Here is a 19,144-nt window from a genome sequence, read left to right as displayed (position 1 = left end):
TTCAGTGGACAGGATCTCAGGTAACATCTGAGTCCTTCATTACCTTCAGAGTGAACCAAAACACTTCAGCAGGAGAAATCTTGAAATATTATTTGGGAAAACTGATTCGAATTTTCTTCTCAAATCTATACATTGGGAACAGCAAACACTTTGAAGGAAATATTAAACACTTTTTCATCGCAGATTGGGATTCTTTGACGCAGTATTTTTAAAATAATTAAATTGGCTCATTTAAGTGCCCTACATTCTGGCCCAGTTTGATTATTTATGTAAAAATCAGGAGAAAAAAAATGAGGTAGGCATGAATGTTCTTTGATTAGTCAGTGCTTTTTGTTGTTTTTCTTTTCTGGTCAGAAGCTTTATAGCAGTCAAATAAAATTTTATCTTGTGCTCAGTATAGAGCTATGAAAAGAGCCAAATCGAATTTATAGGATTTACTGATAAAAACAAAAACAAAAAGCTAAATGCTCAGAATGTCCTACTTTCCCTCCCAAAAGTCAGTGTCTTAAAAACAAACAAGTGAATATGGCAATTAAATACAGTCCCTTTGCATTACATAAAAAACTCCTGCTCATCAGAATGTTAGGATATAGGCAACTATTCACTTCTGATTTTGTCATTATTTGGACCCTGGACTTGGTTTTCCTGTGCTTGAATTATTCTTCTCATGTCATTGCATGAGTGGCTTCTTCTCATCTTTCAGGCTTCACCTCAGATGTCACCTCCTCAGAAAGGCCAACCCTGACCACGCTCTATCTCAAGTGGTCTCTCTGCCATCATCCGGTCCCTCTCTGTAGGATCACTGAGTCATTCCCTTGGTGGTGCTTTAACACTGTCTCCAGTTATCTGGTTTATGTATTTGTTTCATTGTTCATTGTTGGCCTTCCCCCATTAGACCATGAGCTCCACAAGGGCAAGGGCCGTACTGATCCCTGCTCTTTTCCTCCTGTCCAGCAGTGACAGGCTTGTCACAGGTGGATCTGCCCATCCATTTCTGCCTTGCGACTGTGTGTATAAACAGACTCAGAGCCTCACCCCTAGGGAGGCTATGCTCAGCTCTTCTTTTTATGGGGCTGGAGGCTGGACAACTAAAAGGTGGTGGCCTACAGGGGGCTAAGAAGGACCTGCTTGCTTCTTAGGCCTAACTTTACCCCAATTTACTTACACAAGAGTCCCCTGCAGGTACTTAGAAAGTGGTACCTTATTTCCCATTTGCCTCAGTCCTTTGGGTCTCTAGATTTCTTGGGAACCCCGTGAAAAGAAAGGCTGGCTCAAGTGAGGAAAATTTAGAGATCTCTGTATTTTCTCATTATAATGCTATCCTAATACCTTGAAGTGACACACATCCCTCCCAAGTGACAAACGTGAATCTAGCCTCTCTTTCCTACTCTCTGTGGCCTCCTGCATAACATAGGGAACACAGTGAACTAAACAATTGAAATCTAAGCCTACTTGTCTTTTCATTTCAGAGATGGGAAAATCAAGTAACATCACAGGTCTTTAGATTTTCACCCTAACTACTTGATAAAGCAAAGCAAAGCCACAGAAATAAGCATGGGAAAATGTTGAAGACCATTTTCTAAGTGTATAAACCAGGGTATAAACAAGGCTGGGAACAGGGCATCCTGAGCAGTCGGATATTTGCTTAAAAGAGTCCTTCCAGGCACACCTGGGTGGCTGAGTCAGTTAAGCATCTGACTCTTGATTTCAGCTCAGGTCATGATCTCAGGATTCAGGAGATGGAGTCCCGCATCATCACACTCTGCACTGACTTGGGATTCTTTCTCTCCACGTCACGTGCGAACACACACTCTCTCTCTCAGAATAAATAAACAGTACAAAAATAAATTAAAAAAAAAAAGGGTCCATCCACAGACTCAAAAATTGAGATTGTAGCAGGCTTCTCGTTGTCCCCTGACTATGGCAAACAGCTAGCTCACCCCTTCTTTTGTAACAAAGCAGAACTTATTTTTATCTATTTCTTTTCTTTTTTTTTTTTTAATTTAAATTCAAGTTAGTTAACATACAGCGTAGTACGGGTTTCAGGAGTAGAATGGGTAGTCATTCATCACTTACATAGAACACCCAGTGTTCATCCCAAGTGTGCTCCTTAATGCCCATCACCTGTTTAGCCCATGCCCCCACCCTCCACTCCTCTAGCAACTCCCAGTTCAGAACTTATTTTTAGAAGGTTCATGGGCACATAAGGTAACAAACTAAACTTCCCATTGTAACTTGTTACCCTTGTAACTCGGTTTGCGCATGTACACCAAAGCAATCAGCTTTGCTGTGTAAATTTACACTGTGATTTACTTATGAAGCAAGGTGTTTATATTTGAATTCTGCAAAATTGTATATTTTATTACAGTTATCACATATTTCTTACCATCCTCATTTTCGTCAAACACTGGTGGTTTGCTTGAGGTGTTGGCTCCCATGGTCAAATATGCCCAGACCTGAAGCCTCCAGTTACACTATCCTGACAGAAACATTCATTTTCACTTCAAAGAGGTCTGGAAGCCTGAGCTCGATACCTGGGAGAGAAAAAGAAATGTAATCCTTATAATATGGTGTGCTCTAGGAACCCTGAGCACAGAACTGTGGCTGCAGTATTAGTCTAATCTGTATCCCTACATCAGAACTTTTTGTGATTGAAAAATGATACTTTCACAGGTAACAGAACATTAGGCCTCTGGGAGAACCCACCACATGGCCTCATCAGTAGTGGTCCCAGACTTACAAAGACCAAAGAGAGCAACGTGTTTCTCTAAGTATGAAAACAAGTTTAAAACGTGGTCAACCACACTTTATTTAACAAGTCCCAAAATAAAAAAAATAAAATTTTATTGTGACTCTGCACATTTTTGAGAAAACATATTGGTTCAAAATTGCTCTTTTGACATTTGATCAACAACTTTAATATTTTTGGTCATAAAATAGATTCCCCACCTCTTTCCTCCTACCCTGGAAAGTACTACAATGTAAAAAGAACAAGGTCTGAGTTTAGGCTTTATCACACCAGCAAATTGCTAAATTTCACTAAACGTGATTTTTATCCCCTTCCCCTGAAGTTGAAGATAATGATGGTCCCCTCCTCAAAGGCAAATTAAATGTGATTTGAGACAGTATGTAAAAAAGTATTTCACAGTGGAAGTGTTCCATGATTGTTGGCCCCTCTGAAGTTCAAAGGATATATGTAAGAGCCAAAGGCCCTGAAAAAATGTACATTTGCAGCTTTGTTCACTTTACTACTTTCCCTGAAATTGGTTAGGAGAGGCAGCATCCACAGTTCTGGTTCTTTTCTTTCTTTTTTTTTTTTTTTTCTTTAATTTTTTTAACATTTATTCACTTTTGAGAGACAGAGCACATGCAGTGGGAGGGGCAGAGAGAGAGGGAGACACATAATCCGAAGCAGGCTCCAGGCTCTGAGCTGTCAGCACAGAGCCCAATGTGGGGTCAAACCCACAAACCGTGAGATCATGACCTTAGCTGAAGTCGGACCCTCAACCGCCTGAGCCCCCCAGGTGCCCCACAGTTCTGGTTCTGAAACCGAAACTACTAATGGCTGGTTACTTGATCTCTTGTCTCTAAAATGGAAGAAACAACAGGGCACCTGGGCGGCTCAGTCGTTTAAGCGCCCAACTTTGCTCAGGTCATGATCTCATAGTTCTTGGGTTCAAGCCCTGCGTCAGGCTCTGTGCTGACAGCTCAGAGCCTGGAACCTGCTTCAGATTCTGTGTTTCCCTCTCTCTGCCCCTCACCCACTCACATTCTGTCTCTCAAAAATAAATAAACATTGAAAAAAATTTAAAATGGAAGAAACAACAGGGCCTTCCTCAGGAATCACAAGCTCACATGCCTACAAGAGCCAGGCAGGAATGCAGGTGACTACCCTTCACCAGGGGGAAGACATCAGTGCCTGGTGGGGACCCTGGTGACCTGGAGAATCCAGGCTCCCTCTAGAAGAAGTCATCGCTCTCAGATCTAAAATTTTGTCACCAAGCGGAAACATGAGCCCAGGGGACAGATCTTCAGATCTGCCAAAAATAAAGGGTAAAGATCCAGGTTTTGTACAAACAATATTTAAAAATTCATTTTAGCTGTGTATGCCTGAGCAAACCTCATGCATGGGACAAACACGACTCATAGGATGTAGTTAATGAAACAATGTCTGTAAGGCAGTTCACACAATGCCTGGCACATAATTTACAAAGAATAGAATACTATTTTTAATAGTAACTGTATTTCCTTATACATTTTTTCGATACTGTATCGAAATCCACCTATTGATGGATTTCCTCTTGGACTTGTTACACAAGACAAAAATGCAGATTAGAGACAGAATTGAGGAAAGTGTCCCAAGCAAACCTGGGCGAAGGACTAGTTACTGAAAAAAACTTGCGAAGCCCCTCAGCAAGTCCAGAAGCAAAGCTCATTTTCCCATTAGGAAAATGTAAGTAAAGCCTTCATTTGGAAGGCAGACTCATTAAGGAAATGCTACTTTTCATACTAAAAGCCAACTGCTGGCAAAGTGCCTTATGGACTTTAAAAAGAATCATTAAATGGAGAGCAAAGAAAGAGTCAGCAATTAGGAAGCAACCAATTAAATGGTATGGGAGGGGGAAGGTGGTAACAGGTGGCTGGAACAAGCCCAGGGGGATTATTGACATCAGGAAGACAGAAAGACCTCCACTCTATATCTACGCTAAAAAAAAAATAAATAAATAAAGGGCTTTTAATTTCAGTACAAAAGGGGGTGAGGAAAAAGCAAGTGGGATGCCCTTAGTGTTTCACTGTGGGCCAGGGAGAAACGAATGGGGTGCTCTGTGTTTTATTACTGCATTTAGAGCCCAGAATAAGCGGGAAATCGTGTGAGGGCTGAACCAGGGATCACATTAGAGAGCCTTGGTCCTAAAGAGAACATTGATTTTAATGAACTGAGATTCTTCACACCATAGACTGGGATCACATTGTCTTTTATTTTGTGCGTAAAACCTCAGGACACAGAATTTTCACACCACACCCCAAATCCTGTCATTCTTATATTTTTCTATATTCCTCAGGCTTTTCTCAAGTAGCCCGTGTTCCTGTAGCATAAGATGTACCAAGCATTGACCTTGCAAATTGTCAAGACAGAGAAAGAGAGAGAAATATTATCACAATTTGCCACAGTTCAGAGTTCCACCCTGATGTGCAGACAATTCGGTTCACCAAATATCCAGTGATTTTTAGCAGGAAGGAAATCTGTCAACAGGAAACCACTTTTACATATGTTTGGGGAAGGGGGAGGTATATGTTGCGGTTTCTCCATTGTACCTCATGTAGCCAATCCAGTTCAGAACTGTCTTTGCCTTTTTCTCCCCAGGGGGATAACCAACTTAGGTAACTTTCCCTCGTATCCAGTTGGAAATAAACTGTCTGGCAGGAAAATGAAGGCACATCTTTCGCATCTGCGGCATAGGGCCCAGAAGGGTTATGGGACTCTCTTCTGCCAAATCCACACCCATCCTGACCTCCTGGAACTAAGTCTGCAGGGCTACACAGTATCATTTCAAGCTGTCAAGAGGACAGTGATCACCGGTGGAAATGAACACCCTAAACATAGCAACTATAAGAAGAAGAGCAATATGTCTTACAAGAACACAGGAGAAATTTCAGATTCTACCCTCACCTGCCCAGTCCTCAGATTATTAACTGCAGACTCATTCTCTAAAGCCAATGTTTGACCCCTCGCCTCTACTTTTGGGGGCTGTCAATCCGTGAGCTTTTCTCTAAGGAGTTAGGGCCACCTAGGTAAAGACGCCAGAAAGTTGCCACTTTGATGGGACTGTTTAGGTTCAGTGTCACAGCACGTGCATAGAACTTACTTTGTTTGCATTTGAAAAACAGAACTTAAACTGAGAAACATACAGAAAAAAGGAAAGAAAGAAAATATCATGAAAAACACCCCTCTGCTCTATTGTTTATATTTCAATATTCATCAAAAATTACAGGTAAACATTATTTCCACCTTAACCCTCATGCAAAATTAATTCCCCTTTCATACTTCCCGAAGGCAGAAACGATGGCAAATCCTGTATATGTTTCACAGTCCTCCTTCCGTGATTTTACAATATGACGTGTGTTTTAAAGTAAGTCATATAAATGACATCGTGGTCTACATTGCGTCTTACTGTGGCCATTGACATTTACAGCTCTCTGATTTAGGCATGCTGATCTCTGCAGCTCTGATTTCTGCTTTTTAAGCGCTGCATAGCAGTCCATGGTGTGAATACACCACACTTTATTTATCTGTGTAAAAATGTTCAAATCCTTCCGCTTTGGGGGAAAACATCCTTGTGGAGATGAAGCCAACCATCGAAAGCAGTTTTTGCTTGTTTAGAAGCTGAGTAAGAGAAGCAGTCAGAAACACCTCCCGCAGTCACCTCGACCCAGCATATATTTACTGAAGTCTGACTGGTTCTGGCCCTGGGTCAGTGAGAGGCTGGGGGACCAGGTGGGGCCACAAAACAATAGATCCTAGCCCTATGTGCTGGTGGTCCGTTATCCTGACCGCCCGCCTTTGTCTCATTTCTCTTCGCCTCTAACTTCCCAGCTTCCCGACAGTGCCCTTAGTCTGCAGGTCTATTTAAAAGAAAGAAAAATCCAGACCACTACTCACCCAGATCTTGGTTCTCTCTTCTCTCCTTCAAGAAGCTGGGACGTCCGCCCGGGGAGTGGGGGCTAGCAGAGGGACTCCCAGAACCGCAGAGAGAGCAAGAGAGCCGGGAAGGGCGCCTACCTGTCTGGGCGCTGGAGGCTGCGGGCGCGGGGCTGCGCGGGGCTGGCCGGGGTCGGGCGGCACCTGCGGCTGCCGGGGCTCCGAGCGCCACCCGAGCGCACGGCTCCTCTGGGAGGGGCCGAGGGCGGGGAGCGGCCAGCCCGAGGGCGTCCCCTTGTCTCCGCCCTCCCCAGAAACCGCCGGGCAGTCGCCTGGGAGAGGAGCAGTCCCCTGGGGTCCGTGCGTCGCCGGGGGAGGGCGAGACGGGGGACAGCGCCGCGGGCGCGGCTCCGAGCCGGCGGCCGGGATCCCGAGGCGCCTTGGCAAGGTCCAGAGCCGGCTGGCCGCGGAGCGCGCCCCAACTTCCCGGACCGAGGCCTGAAGTGACCCCCCCCCTCCCCTCCGAGACACCCGGGCAGCGCCACCGAGGAAGGGGTGGGAGGGGATGGCGGGGGTGGGGGGAGCGGGTACGGGCCTGCAGCCCGGGATGGTAAGACTTTCTCCAGTATTGTGGGAAAACCAAGAGAGGATTGAGAATTTCATAGGATCCGACAGGGAGGATCTTTTGATTATGGTCTAGCAGATATCCTCCCTTCACTGCTGGGAAACTGAGGCACGAAGAAGGAAAATACTTGCCAAGTGTAACGTACAATGAACGGAGAGAACCTCTTCCAGACCTAGGTCTCCTGGCTCCCAGTCCCTCATTTTCCCCCTGCATCTTTTTTAATGCTCCACCTCTGCCTGCGGAGGTGGGGCAGGAGACAGGGGCACAGAGATGAAGGCAATCTCGCTGGAAGTTTCTGTGTTCTCTTCCCTTGCTGCTCTCTGTACGTCCCCTTTGTAATAATCGACACGGTCAAAATAACTTTTTATTGTTTTTTCCACCAACCCAAGAGTCACACACACTAAGACACCAGAGAATTGGTACACAGGTCGCTCTTGGACCCGAAGAGGGTGTGTGATCATAGGCAGTTGAGGAGCAGGGCAGAAATGGAAGGTGTAGGTCTAGTCTGAGGGTGCGGTGGGGACAGCTTCTCTTCAGCTCCAGCATTTCCCTGCCATGTGGAAATGCCAGCTCAGTGTTGCCAAATATTCAGATTTTAAAAGAGAAGCTAGAAACGAGAACTTCTGTGTGAAATCTCCCATTATTTAAAAACATTGGCAAGTCTAAGAAATGTTAAAAAAGCTGTGTTGGTCAAACAAAACGCATCTGTGGCTGAAATGTTTTTTCCAGACTCCTGTTTTGATCTATCTAGATGTAGAGTTGCAGAGTGTGGAAACCATTTTGGCCTTGTTCACGATGTTTAGTTACAGCTCCTAGAATGGTGTCTGCAGCATCTTTAAATATATCTGCTGAAATTTTTGGACAAGTCAGTGGTCACCTTATGGTCAAGAGCCCCATAGTTTACTCATGAAACAAAGATTCCGGAGAAGCTATGTTGTATTATAAGCTAGCCCACTTTCTCTTCTCACTCTTATCTCAGCCATTGGCTACATTCTACCCTAGTTAGTAATTTGAAACTTGGAATAACCTTGAACTTCAACTGACCTACTCTGTCATGTGCATTTGGCATCTGGAGGAAGGGATTTGCCCAAAGCTGCACAGTGAGTTAGTGGTAAAACCAGGTAGAGACTTACTTTCTGTTGCCGACACCTTATAAAGAACCTGGGAGAGCATCAAATGCTATAAATGAACATTTAATGTGGAATTGGAGCTGAATTCCAAAAGAGGGCAACCAGGTTCAAAAAAAATAAATCGAATTTTTAAGGAATTCAATTTTTGGAGAGGGTGTTTTTGTTAAGGCAAAAATCAGGCACCCGGCTGAAGACACACTGCTTTTGTGTAACGTCTGGTAGTTTAACGTCTGGTAGTTTAAAAAACCCTTGGGTTATCTTCGTGGCATTAGAGATTCACTACAGATTTGTTAGACTGGTGTTATCTACCTTATCTCCTCCCAGGAGATAATGGTAACTGTTGTATCACTGAGAAAACTGAAATTGCCAGAAAACAGGCTGAGACTAGAACTGAAGCCTCTGGATACCTCTTCACTTTAGTAGTATAAAGGGCTTGGAGTCAGGCAGCCTTTTATCCAAAAGCCAGCTCCACTGCATAATTTTCTGAGATATTAGACAAGTCACTTAGAGGCCCTGAGCCCCAGTTTACCAATTTCAGTAAAGGGGGATAATGGGCATTCATATCAGCTGTGATTGGTGGAGGATTAAATGAGATAATGTATACCTTACTGCCCTTAACATGGTGCTAGGCAGCAAAGAATAAGCCCTTAGAGTGTGGTAACTGTTAAGGTTGTCCTTTTAAAAATTTTGTATTTATTTTGAGAGAGAGAGAGAGAGAGCGAGCATGCAAGCCAGGAAGGGGCAGAGAGAGCACAGTCAGCATGGAGCCTGATCTGGGGCTCGAACTCACAAACATGAGATCATGGCCTGAGCTGAAATCAAGAGTCAGATGCCTAACTGACTGAGCCACCCAGGTGCCCCCCATTAAGATTGTCATTTTAATTAGCAGACTGGCAGGTTCTTCCCCAGCACTTCTCAGATCTGTCCTATAAATCTTTCTTCTGTTGGTATAGTCACTTTTGCTTAAAATAAAACTACTAATCAGTCCTAATATATTTAGTCACGCTTCGCATACGGTAGGTTTTGTACAGAAATCGTGATTCTCATTACTATCTCAGATGCACTCTATCAAATGCAGACCTGTTTCAAAGAGCTGATTGTGTGTTAATCCTTCATTTATTCAGTTGTTTATTCTCTCTCAAACATAGCTGTGGGAGACACTGGGGAGGCTTCCACACCAAGAGGTTACTTGGGAAACAACCAGGCCAGATACTTCTGACAATCTCTGGAGCCCCCCAGTGGAGAGGAGAATTAAGGGAAAAGGAAACGAGTGAGAAAGTTTTGTCCTAGTAGATAACCGGAATAAACGGGTAACTAAAATTAAAAAATATATATATTTATATAAATATAAATATATATCTCCAAGTAGATAATCAGAATTATATATATATATTATATATATATATATATATATAATATATATATAACATATATATAAAATATATCATGGCTTATAACATAAACGCTGATACAACACCATGCCAGCTACATCCATTCTTGACTTCAAGTTGTCCACTGGGTTCAACTCCATTTAGAATAAAGTGACACTCTTTACTCCAGCAGACAAGGCCTTATACTATCCATTCCCTGCCAATTTGTCCAGCTTCATTGAGAATCACTATTCCTTTGCACATTCCAGTCTGGCCACGCTGGCTTTGTGCTCTTTGGTGATCATGCTGAGTTTGTCTATACCCCAGGCCATTTGAATGAGCTTTCATGGTTTATGCATTAACATGGTTCTTGACTTTTCACCACTCAGCTGTCAGCTCACTTTTCTTTCTTTCTTTCTTTCTTTCTTTCTTTCTCTTTCTTTCTTTCTTCTCCCTCTCTTTCTTTCTTTAATTTTTTAACATTTATTTATTTATTTATTTAATTTATTTAATGTTTTTATTTATTTTTGAGACAGAGAGAGAGACAGAGCATGAGCAGGGGAGGGGCAGAGAGAGAGGGAGACACAGAATCTGAAGTATGCTCCAGGCTCTGAGCTGTCAGCACAAAGCCCAACGTGGGGCTCAAACTCCCAAATCATGAGATCATGACCTGAGCTGAAGTTGGACGCTTAACCAACTTGAGCCACCCAGGCGCCCCTTAATGTTTATTTTTAAGAGAGCATGAGTGAGGGAGAGGCAGATAGAGGGAGACACAGAATCCAAAGCAGGCTCCAGGCTCTGAGCTGTCAGCACAGAGCCCAATGCGGGGCTTGAATCCACAAACCATGAAATCATGACCTGAGCCAAAGTTGGAAGCTTAACTAACTGAGCCACCCAGGCACCCTTCACTTTTCTTTAGCTCAGATAGAACTTCCCTCAACTTCTCACCTGAAGTTGTTTCCCCAACACTTCCCCATTCTCCCCTACACACTCACATTTCTTCTATCTCACCACTCACCATAACTAGAAGTAATTTGTTTATGCAACTTCTTTGCTATGTTTTGCCCAGTGAATACAGGCTCCATGAAGGCAGGAATGACATCTATTTTATCCACTATTATATAAAGTGATGAACCAGCCTTTGGTACATAGAATGCATTTAATTAAATAAATAATGTTTCTCTTTTTCCATCATTCTTTGCATTTCTTAGTGCAGGAGGGAATTACATAGTACTTAAATACAAAGAAGATACAGTAGATCTCAAAGTGACAAATATTCCTGTGACATAAACAGGCCTTTACTGGGCTGTTTATAAGGTGAAAGGCAGGTGAGAAAGGATGGCTGGACATGAGGATTTTGGAAACATGTTGAGTGGAAACATGAGTACAGCCTGAGATTGATGGATGCCCCAATGGGAGCCATTGGAGAGCAGTAGCTGAGTCTGCTCTGCTTGGAGGCACCAGAAGCTTTAGTAACATTTGATCTGTGTCTTGAAGGATGAAAAGATGGTTAAAGAGCAAGGCAGTCCAGATCTGGAGACTAAAGGCATAGAAAAGCATAATATTTGGGGAGAAATATCAAAAGTTTGGTGGAACTGGAGCATAAGGAGGTAGTGGGAGTGAGAGAGGATGGAAGAAAAGATCTGAAGAACCAACTATACTATGGAAAATAGCTTCAAGTTTAAACATGATGGCAATGGGAAGCTCTCAGATGTGTGAGCCAGGGAAGTGGATCTCATTAGAGCAGAGGTTCAGTAACATTGCTCCGTCTTCTCCACATATGACAAAGCTTTATTTTCTCTGGGTCTGATACGCAAATTATTCTGTTACTGAGAAGGTGAGTTCTCTCTTGTAACAAGAAAATTTGTGGCGCGCCTGGGCGGCTCAGTCGGCTGAGCGTCCGACTTCAGCTCAGGTCATGATCTCACAGTTCATGGATTCAAGCCCCACGTCGGGCTCTCTGCTGACAGCTCAGAGCATGGAGCCTGCTTTGAATTCTGTGTCTCCCTCTCTCTCTGCCCCTCCCCTACTTTCTCTCTCTCTCTCTCTGTCTCTTTCTCTCAAAATTAAATGAACATTAAAAATTTTTAAATTAAAAAAAAGAAAATTCTTCTTAGTTGTAAAACAAATAATCAGATCCTAGTACAGTGTCTCATATTTAGTGAGTTCCCAAGTATTTGTTGAATTCAAGTCACTGCTCACTTTTACTTGGTTTGTCCACTCTTCTACTCACACACTTGTACTACATGCCATAACCTCCTGAATCTTTCTCTTAGACATTATCTTAAGAAAGACCCTCTCGGGGCGCCTGGGTGGCTCAGTTGGTTAAGCGCCCGACTTCGGCTCAGGTCATGATCTCGAGGTCCGTGAGTTTGAGCCCCGCGTCGGGCCCTGTGCTGACAGCTCAGAGCCTGGAGCCTGTTTCGGATTCTGTGTCTCCCTCTTTCTGACCCTCCCCCGTTCGTGCTCTGTCTCTCTCTGTCTCAAAAATAAATAAACGTTAAAAAAATTAAAAAAAGAAAGAAAGACCCTCTCTTTTTCAATTTCATTGGATGACACATATTTATAGTGTCCAAACTGCCTTTACAAATTCTGTAAACTCAAGTTCATGATTTCTGTAATAACCTGTTCTTGCAGTGTTTATCATGTGTCTACAGTGGGAATAGTACCATTCCAGGAGACACAAGGATAAATCAGCCCATCCCTTCTCTGGAGGTGCAAGTGTTGTAGCGAGTGAGCAGTATGTACCACACTGTCTCCACTGCTCAGCCTATGAGCGCGGCATAGATTAACCGAGAGGAAAACACTGCACGATTAACCGAGAGGAAAACACTGCACTATGTAACTGGAACACTTAGTTTCTAGTGTCCAAAATAACGGATAGACCCAGCATCCAAATTTTCCCTCTTAGATGCTCCCTAGAAAATAATTAACTGAGAAAGAGAAAGAGAAGAAAACTGGGTACGAATTAAATCACAGGAGAAATGAACATTTATGGCTCCTACTGTGTTTATACTTCCATGTCCTCATTTATTCCACAACATTCACTGAGGTATGAATAATTGGGTTGCTTTCCAGAAAACTTGCACAACGGGACACCGTTGGTGAGAAAAAACGTGGTCAGTGTCATACAGACCTGGGGGTGTTTCCTGATCCCACCACCACCTGGAGCATCGTGCCCTTGAGCAAGTCATCCAGACTCTGAGTTTTTGTTTCTTGGTCAGTACGTTATGGAGACTAGTAGTGCCTGCTCCCAAGGAGTATTGCAATGATTAAATGAGATAATGCATGAAAGCGCTTAGTGCAATGCCTGGTGCAGAGGGTTACCTAATGACACTGTTTATTATTATTATTATTATTATTATTATTGTTACTATTATTACACCAAGTATAGTATCTCTTTTTTGTACAAAAGGTGTGAAAGAATGGCCATCCCTGTACCTCCTCATCAGCACTGACTCTTGAAAAATCACTGCTAGGCGACATGGTTACAACACTGAACAAGATAGGTATTTATTTTAAGGAGCTCATCCTACTAAAGATGCAGGCAAGGTAGGTGGCAATGTCTTTTTTAAAAATCTGTTTTTGATGTTTACTTATTTTTCGGAGACAGAGAGAGACAGAGGACAAGTGGGGGAGGGGCAGGTGGAGAGGGAAACACAGAATCTGAAGCAGGCTCCAGGCTCTGAGCTTTCAGCACAGAGCCTAGCGTGGGGCTCAAACCCACGAACTGTGAGATCATGACCTGAGCTGAAGTCGGACGCTTAACTGACTGAGCCACCCAGGCACCCCTAGGTGGCAATTTCAGCACAGGGTGATAGGGACATGATATCAGAAGTTCGGATGTTCCATGAGCATATAAGTAAAGTCTACAGTCTAGTCTAGGAGTGTCAACAAAGGTGTCACAGAAGAATAATATTCAAGGCTAGTACTTAGGGTAGAATACAAGTTAGTGTACTTAGGGTAGAATACAAGTTAGTTGTGCAAAGGGAAGGGGAAGAGAACATTCCAGCCCAAGGCAGCAGCAGGCACCAAGCTGTGTAGAAAGAGAGCAGGTTGTGTTCAAGGAAACCATGGGGTTTTAGTATGGCCAGCTTGTGGAAGAAGAAGGCATTCTACACAGAGAGAATAGCAAGGGCCATAGCCTGGATGTGACAGAGGCAAAGCCATTTTATGTGATCTGTATGACAAACCCATAAATTATGTGGTTGTATCTTCTGTTTTCAGAACAGAAAGCAGAAGCTCAAATGATTTAAGAAAGTTTCCCAAACTCCCAGCTCTGGTTTACTACAAAGTCAATATCCTTTTCATGAAACTATAGGTTTCTTCTCTGTATGGCGTGTGCATAAGTGAGCTGCAATTTTAATCCCTTCTATAGCATAAAGATTAAAAACACAACTTCAAAAGGGCACCTGGGTGGCTTAGTAGGTTGAACGGCCGACTCTTGATTTTGACTCATGTCATGATCTCATGTTTTTGTGAGTTCAAGACCTGCGTTGGGCTGACAGTGTGGAACCTGCTTGAGAGTCTCCCTCTCTCTCCACCCCTCCCCCGCTCACACTTGTTCTGTCTTTCTCAAAATAAACTTAAAAAAAATACAACTTTAAAGAAAGAATTTTCCCCTAAAGTTGTTTTAAAACCAAAAGATTTAAACGTGGCTTATCTGATGTCAGCTCCTCAGATTATTTGAGCAAACCATTTGTGAATGACAACTCAAAATATACAAATGATTTCATTTCTTAAACAGTCTCTGTGTATTATAAAAAAAGAAATCAGACACTCACATCTTGTCTTTATTCTCTACATCATAAGTTTTTACCTTACCCTTATGAGAGATCAGATACAAGACATCAAATATAGTGGCAGTGAGGGGAAGGAATGATCTTTATTCAGCTAGAAAGAACTTAATTTGACCCCAATGCACATATATTAGCATATTGAGGAACATGTGAGCTGTGATAGGCAATAGACTTGATACGTGTGCAGAGAACAGCGCAAAGTAACAAGTGCTTATCTATTATTACTGCTGTCCTTCCTTTTTTTCAGTGCTTTTCTTTCTTTTTTGAAAAAATTATTTTCAATGTTTATTTATTTATTTTGAGAGAGAGAGAGACAGAGTGTGAGCAGGGGAGGGGCAGAGAGAGAGGGAGACACAGAATCCGAAGCAGGCTCCAGGCTCTGAGCTTCAGCACAGAGCCTGACGCAGGGCTCAAACTCATGAACCACGAGATCATGACCTGAGCCAAAATCGGATGCTTAACTGACTGAGCCAGCAAGGGGCCCCTGTCTTAATACTTTTCTATTAGGAATGTCTTTATAGTGAGCTGCTCTTACATATGACCTGGAAACAAAGGGAAAGACTTGGGGTTATGCTCTGACAATGGAAAATATGTCTGGTGAAATTATATTTCTTTTTTTTAATGTCTAGTGACATATTTAAAAACTTGGAGATGGATAAATATACTTTTTCATGTTTAAGATGAATGTTAAGTTTCATCGGATCAAAATATGTATTTTTCCCTGGAATCTTGTATCTGAATTTGCAGAATTTTGGGGATAGTGTTTTTTCCCCTAACAAGATGGACCTTTTTATACAGATTGTTTCTTAGTCTAGCCTATTCTTGCTGTAATTAGAATATTTTCTCTGAGGATTGTGTGATTGTTTTCTATTTTTGGTGGCTATTTCACTGAGAAGTATACAAAAGGCAAATATGAAACAATCCAGGGTAGCAGTCATAGTAGGAAATTATGAGATATCTTCAAGTGTCCATGAAATTGAGGGTAAAATGCTGTCCTTTACTCCTCTCAAAGCACATGTCCATTCAGTACATGTCCAGATAAAGGTGCTGTGGTCCTCTGAGGCACCTGTTTTGGTTTTCTAAAGTTCTGTTTAGTTCATCATTTTGTACATTCCTGTATGTGATTTATATTCTAACAGATTACAATATTAAGCTATAACAGAGTAACAGAAGAAAGAGAAATTGTGTATTTTGCTTTTTTTTTTATAACCCAGAGTAGGCATTCCTACTGAATATTAGTTACATTGGTAAAGCACTACTTCTGAATCAAAATTTGGCTCTGTAAACCCTATTGTTGTATCACCGGTGTATGTAATCATTTAAAAATAGAATTCATCTTTATTTTAGGGTGCCCATCCTTTGGTGAGTGCCCTTAATGATTTAGCTTCTAGAGAGAATGGCTTATGACCTAGGGGGTGGTGGTAAAGATCCCGCATTTTGAAAGACGCCTTTTAGAAGAACCACATGGAGTATCTTGAAGTTGAATTACTAAAGCAATTTGAGTCTATTTGTGATAGTCAAAGAGGTATCTTTTCAAAAACTGTCTGTAAATTGTTCAGATCAGTATGACACAGTTCACAGTGACTTTAGAACACTCCAAGTGTGAAGCAGTATGCTCTGATGCACTTAAAGTCCACATAATTTTAATGAAAATCTTTGGTCATGTCTCTCTTGCTCTAAGTAGTATTCCAGGGTAGTGGGGCTTAAGGAGACCAGAAACTTTGCCCAGAGTCACAGGAGAGAAGCCCAAGTAGTCTGGCATCAAGGTCTGGGCCTTTGGCCTCCATGCAATCCTTTCGCCTATATGACATTCACAAATCTGGAATTAGAATAGTGCAGTTCATCTGTCATCTGACACACTCCCAGGGTTTAGCTCTGTACCTGTGAAGATGTCGTTAGCCCATGCCTGGGATTGGACTCATCTGTTAAAGAGTTTCCATGATTCTGTCCAGTGCTGCTGTTCTACGAGCATGGAAACTGTCGCTTGATGTATGGTAAGAGTGACCACCTCTGTTTGTCCAGAGTTGAAAGAGTTACTGAGATGGGACTGTCAGTGCTAACATGAGGACAGTTCGGGGCAAACCTGGATTGTTGGTCACCTACCACGATACTTGATACATTTACCTCATTATTCTAGGCACGACAATTTGTTGGAGAGTTCTTTGAATTCGTTTTACTAGAGCTTTCTGTTTCTTAGATAAACCCTTGAAGATCTAGAACACAGGGTAGATTATTTGACAGGACTTGGCCATGCTTTTCCCTCCCCATGCATCTTACGCTCTACGTGTTATGTTGGGATAGTTTCACCTTCCTTTCCCTTCTCTTCAAAATAATGGGCCAGTTTGTTTTGTCAAATTTGCCTTTGCACCAATACTTGAGGAATGCATGCTGACAAGATTACACCAGTTGGAATCCATTTGAAATTACTTCCACTGATTGAAGGGAATGATTACGTAATGACGATAACTTCTTTTCTGTTGAACACCTACTTGTGAAAAGGCAATTTGAATTATACTAACTGAATTCTGACAGTGGGAATTTTGGGTGGCTCTTATTATCCACACTTTAAGGATAAGGAACCTGAACTAGAACTATTGAATCTAGGTAGTTTAGGCAACAAGACAGAACGTTTCAATGAAATTCAGCACTTAACAAAATTAAACTACCTATTTTAAATATACAAATACATAGTAAACCATAATTTTAAATAATACAAACTACAATATACATCTGTTTGTATCCAGTATATATTATTAGAAAATCTTGAACTCTAAGTACAAATAAGAAGTGCAACTCTTATTTTTTAATGTAATGACTAATTAATATCGATGCTGTTTTTTACACTGAACAAAACTATAAAATCATGGGAATATTACAAACGTTTATTGTATGTTTACTAGGTGAATGTAGTCTTTACAGAAACCTACGGGCAGGGGCGCCTGGGTGGCTCAGTTGGTTAAGCGTCTGACTTCAGCTCAGGTCATGATCTCACGGTTCAAGAGTTCCAGCCCTACCTTGGGGTCTATGCTGATGGCTCAGGGCCTGTAGCCCATTTTAGATTCTGTGTCTCCCTCTCTCTCTCTTCCCCTCCCCTGCTCACACTCTTTCTCTCTCTCTCTCAAAAATAAATAAACATTAAAAAAAAAAAAAAAGAAACCTCTGGGAAAATATTTCTCCCATTGTACTAATACAGAATCTAAAGTTCAGCCAGATTAAACTTCGTGACTAAGAAACATGGGAGATCATTTTATAATGATTTTTTAAAATTTTTTAATGTTTATTTATTTAAAAAAATTTTTTTAACGTTTATTCATTTTTGAGACAGAGAGAGACAGAGCATGAATGGGGAAAGGTCAGAGAGAGAGAGGGAGACACAGAATCTGAAACAGCCTCCAGGCTCTGAGCTGTCAGCACAGAGCCTGACGTGGGGCTCGAACTCACGGACCGCGAGATCATGACCTGAGCCGAAGTCGGACGCCCAACTGACTGAGCCACCCAGGCGCCCCTAATGTTTATTTATTTTTGAGAGAGAGAGAGAGAGAGAGAGAGAGAGAGAGAGAGAGAGAGAGTGGGGGAGGGGCAGAGAGGAGACACAGAATCCAATGCAGTCTCTACGTTCTGAGCTGTCAGCAAAGAGCCCAATGAGGGGCTTGAACCCATGAACAGCAAGATCATGACCTGAGCTGAAGTCTGATGCTTAACCAACAGAGTCACCCAGGTGCCCCAGGAGATCGTTTTAGACACATATTGGACCTTGGTCAATCTGATACTACTTGGATATGATTGGCAACTGCTGACAAGTTTGAAAACTTTCTGGATTATCAGTTCAGTTTTCCTACCTTTATTTGAGTACTATGGTATACAGGATCTCTATTCTCAACTTCTGTCTACTAAAAAAAATCCTTCTTCCAACCATGGAGAGTTAAAGTTTCTTATAGAGCACATCTTTCTTCTTAATTAATTATGTAATTTTAACATTTTACTCTTACTAGACATCTAGTATGTTTCCTCTGCTGCCCAGTTATTCTTTCCTTCTGTGTTGTTCTTTTGCAGTAATAGGAACTGAATGTCACTCAAATACTAATGAGAGTTGAAGAAGTTGCACATTATACATCAGCTAATGAGATCTGTTTTCTTCCACATATGTGGAGCCATTGATAGTTCTCAAATCCTTTAGAACAAGAAAAACCTAGTTTGTAAAGATTATAGAAAGCCATTAGATTCCAAACTAGCTCAAATTATTTGTAGTTATGTTGCTAGTTAATATTAAACAATTTTTATTTTGCATAAATCAAAATTTAATCAGGAACATAATTATACTTAAGCTTGCATAATTTATTGAGGACTCAAAGACTTGTAAAAACATGTGTAAGCACACCATTAAACATTAAAAAAATTGTTTATTTATTTGAGAGAATAATTTGGTTACTAGAAAACTTTGGAGTAATGGGTGCATTACTGGACATTAAAACAAAATTTTTTTAACATGTATTTATTTTTGAGAGACAGAGAGACAGAGCAAAAATGGAGGAGGGTCAGAGAGAGAGAGGGAGACACAGAATCTGAAGCAGGCTCCAGGC

The 19,144-nt window shown here is 41.9% G+C and overlaps 1 protein-coding gene across 7 annotated transcripts in view; it reads right to left on the bottom strand.

Moving 5' to 3' along the window:
- STK32A (serine/threonine kinase 32A) overlaps positions 1 to 7,106 on the bottom strand; it is a 142,806-nt gene extending 135,700 nt beyond the window's left edge. For 2 of the 7 annotated variants that reach the window (XM_053222823.1, XM_053222825.1), the window contains exons 1-2: positions 6,662 to 7,097; positions 2,387 to 2,534 (exon numbers count right to left, since the gene is read on the bottom strand). In XM_053222823.1, the coding sequence (XP_053078798.1) occupies positions 2,387 to 2,438 (52 nt within the window). In that variant the 5' untranslated portion in view covers positions 2,439 to 2,534; positions 6,662 to 7,097. Of the gene's footprint in view, positions 1 to 2,386; positions 2,535 to 6,661 lie in introns of all 7 variants that reach the window. The other 5 variants (XM_053222822.1, XM_053222795.1, XM_053222799.1 and 2 more) reach the window with 5 other exon arrangements.
- Between the last annotated feature and the right edge of the window lie 12,038 nt (positions 7,107 to 19,144).

Source organism: Acinonyx jubatus, chromosome A1 (genome assembly GCF_027475565.1).
Source record: "Acinonyx jubatus isolate Ajub_Pintada_27869175 chromosome A1, VMU_Ajub_asm_v1.0, whole genome shotgun sequence".
Lineage (NCBI taxonomy): Eukaryota > Metazoa > Chordata > Mammalia > Carnivora > Felidae > Acinonyx > Acinonyx jubatus.
Note: the sequence above shows the minus strand (reverse complement) of the source record. Positions and strands in the feature narration are given on the sequence as shown.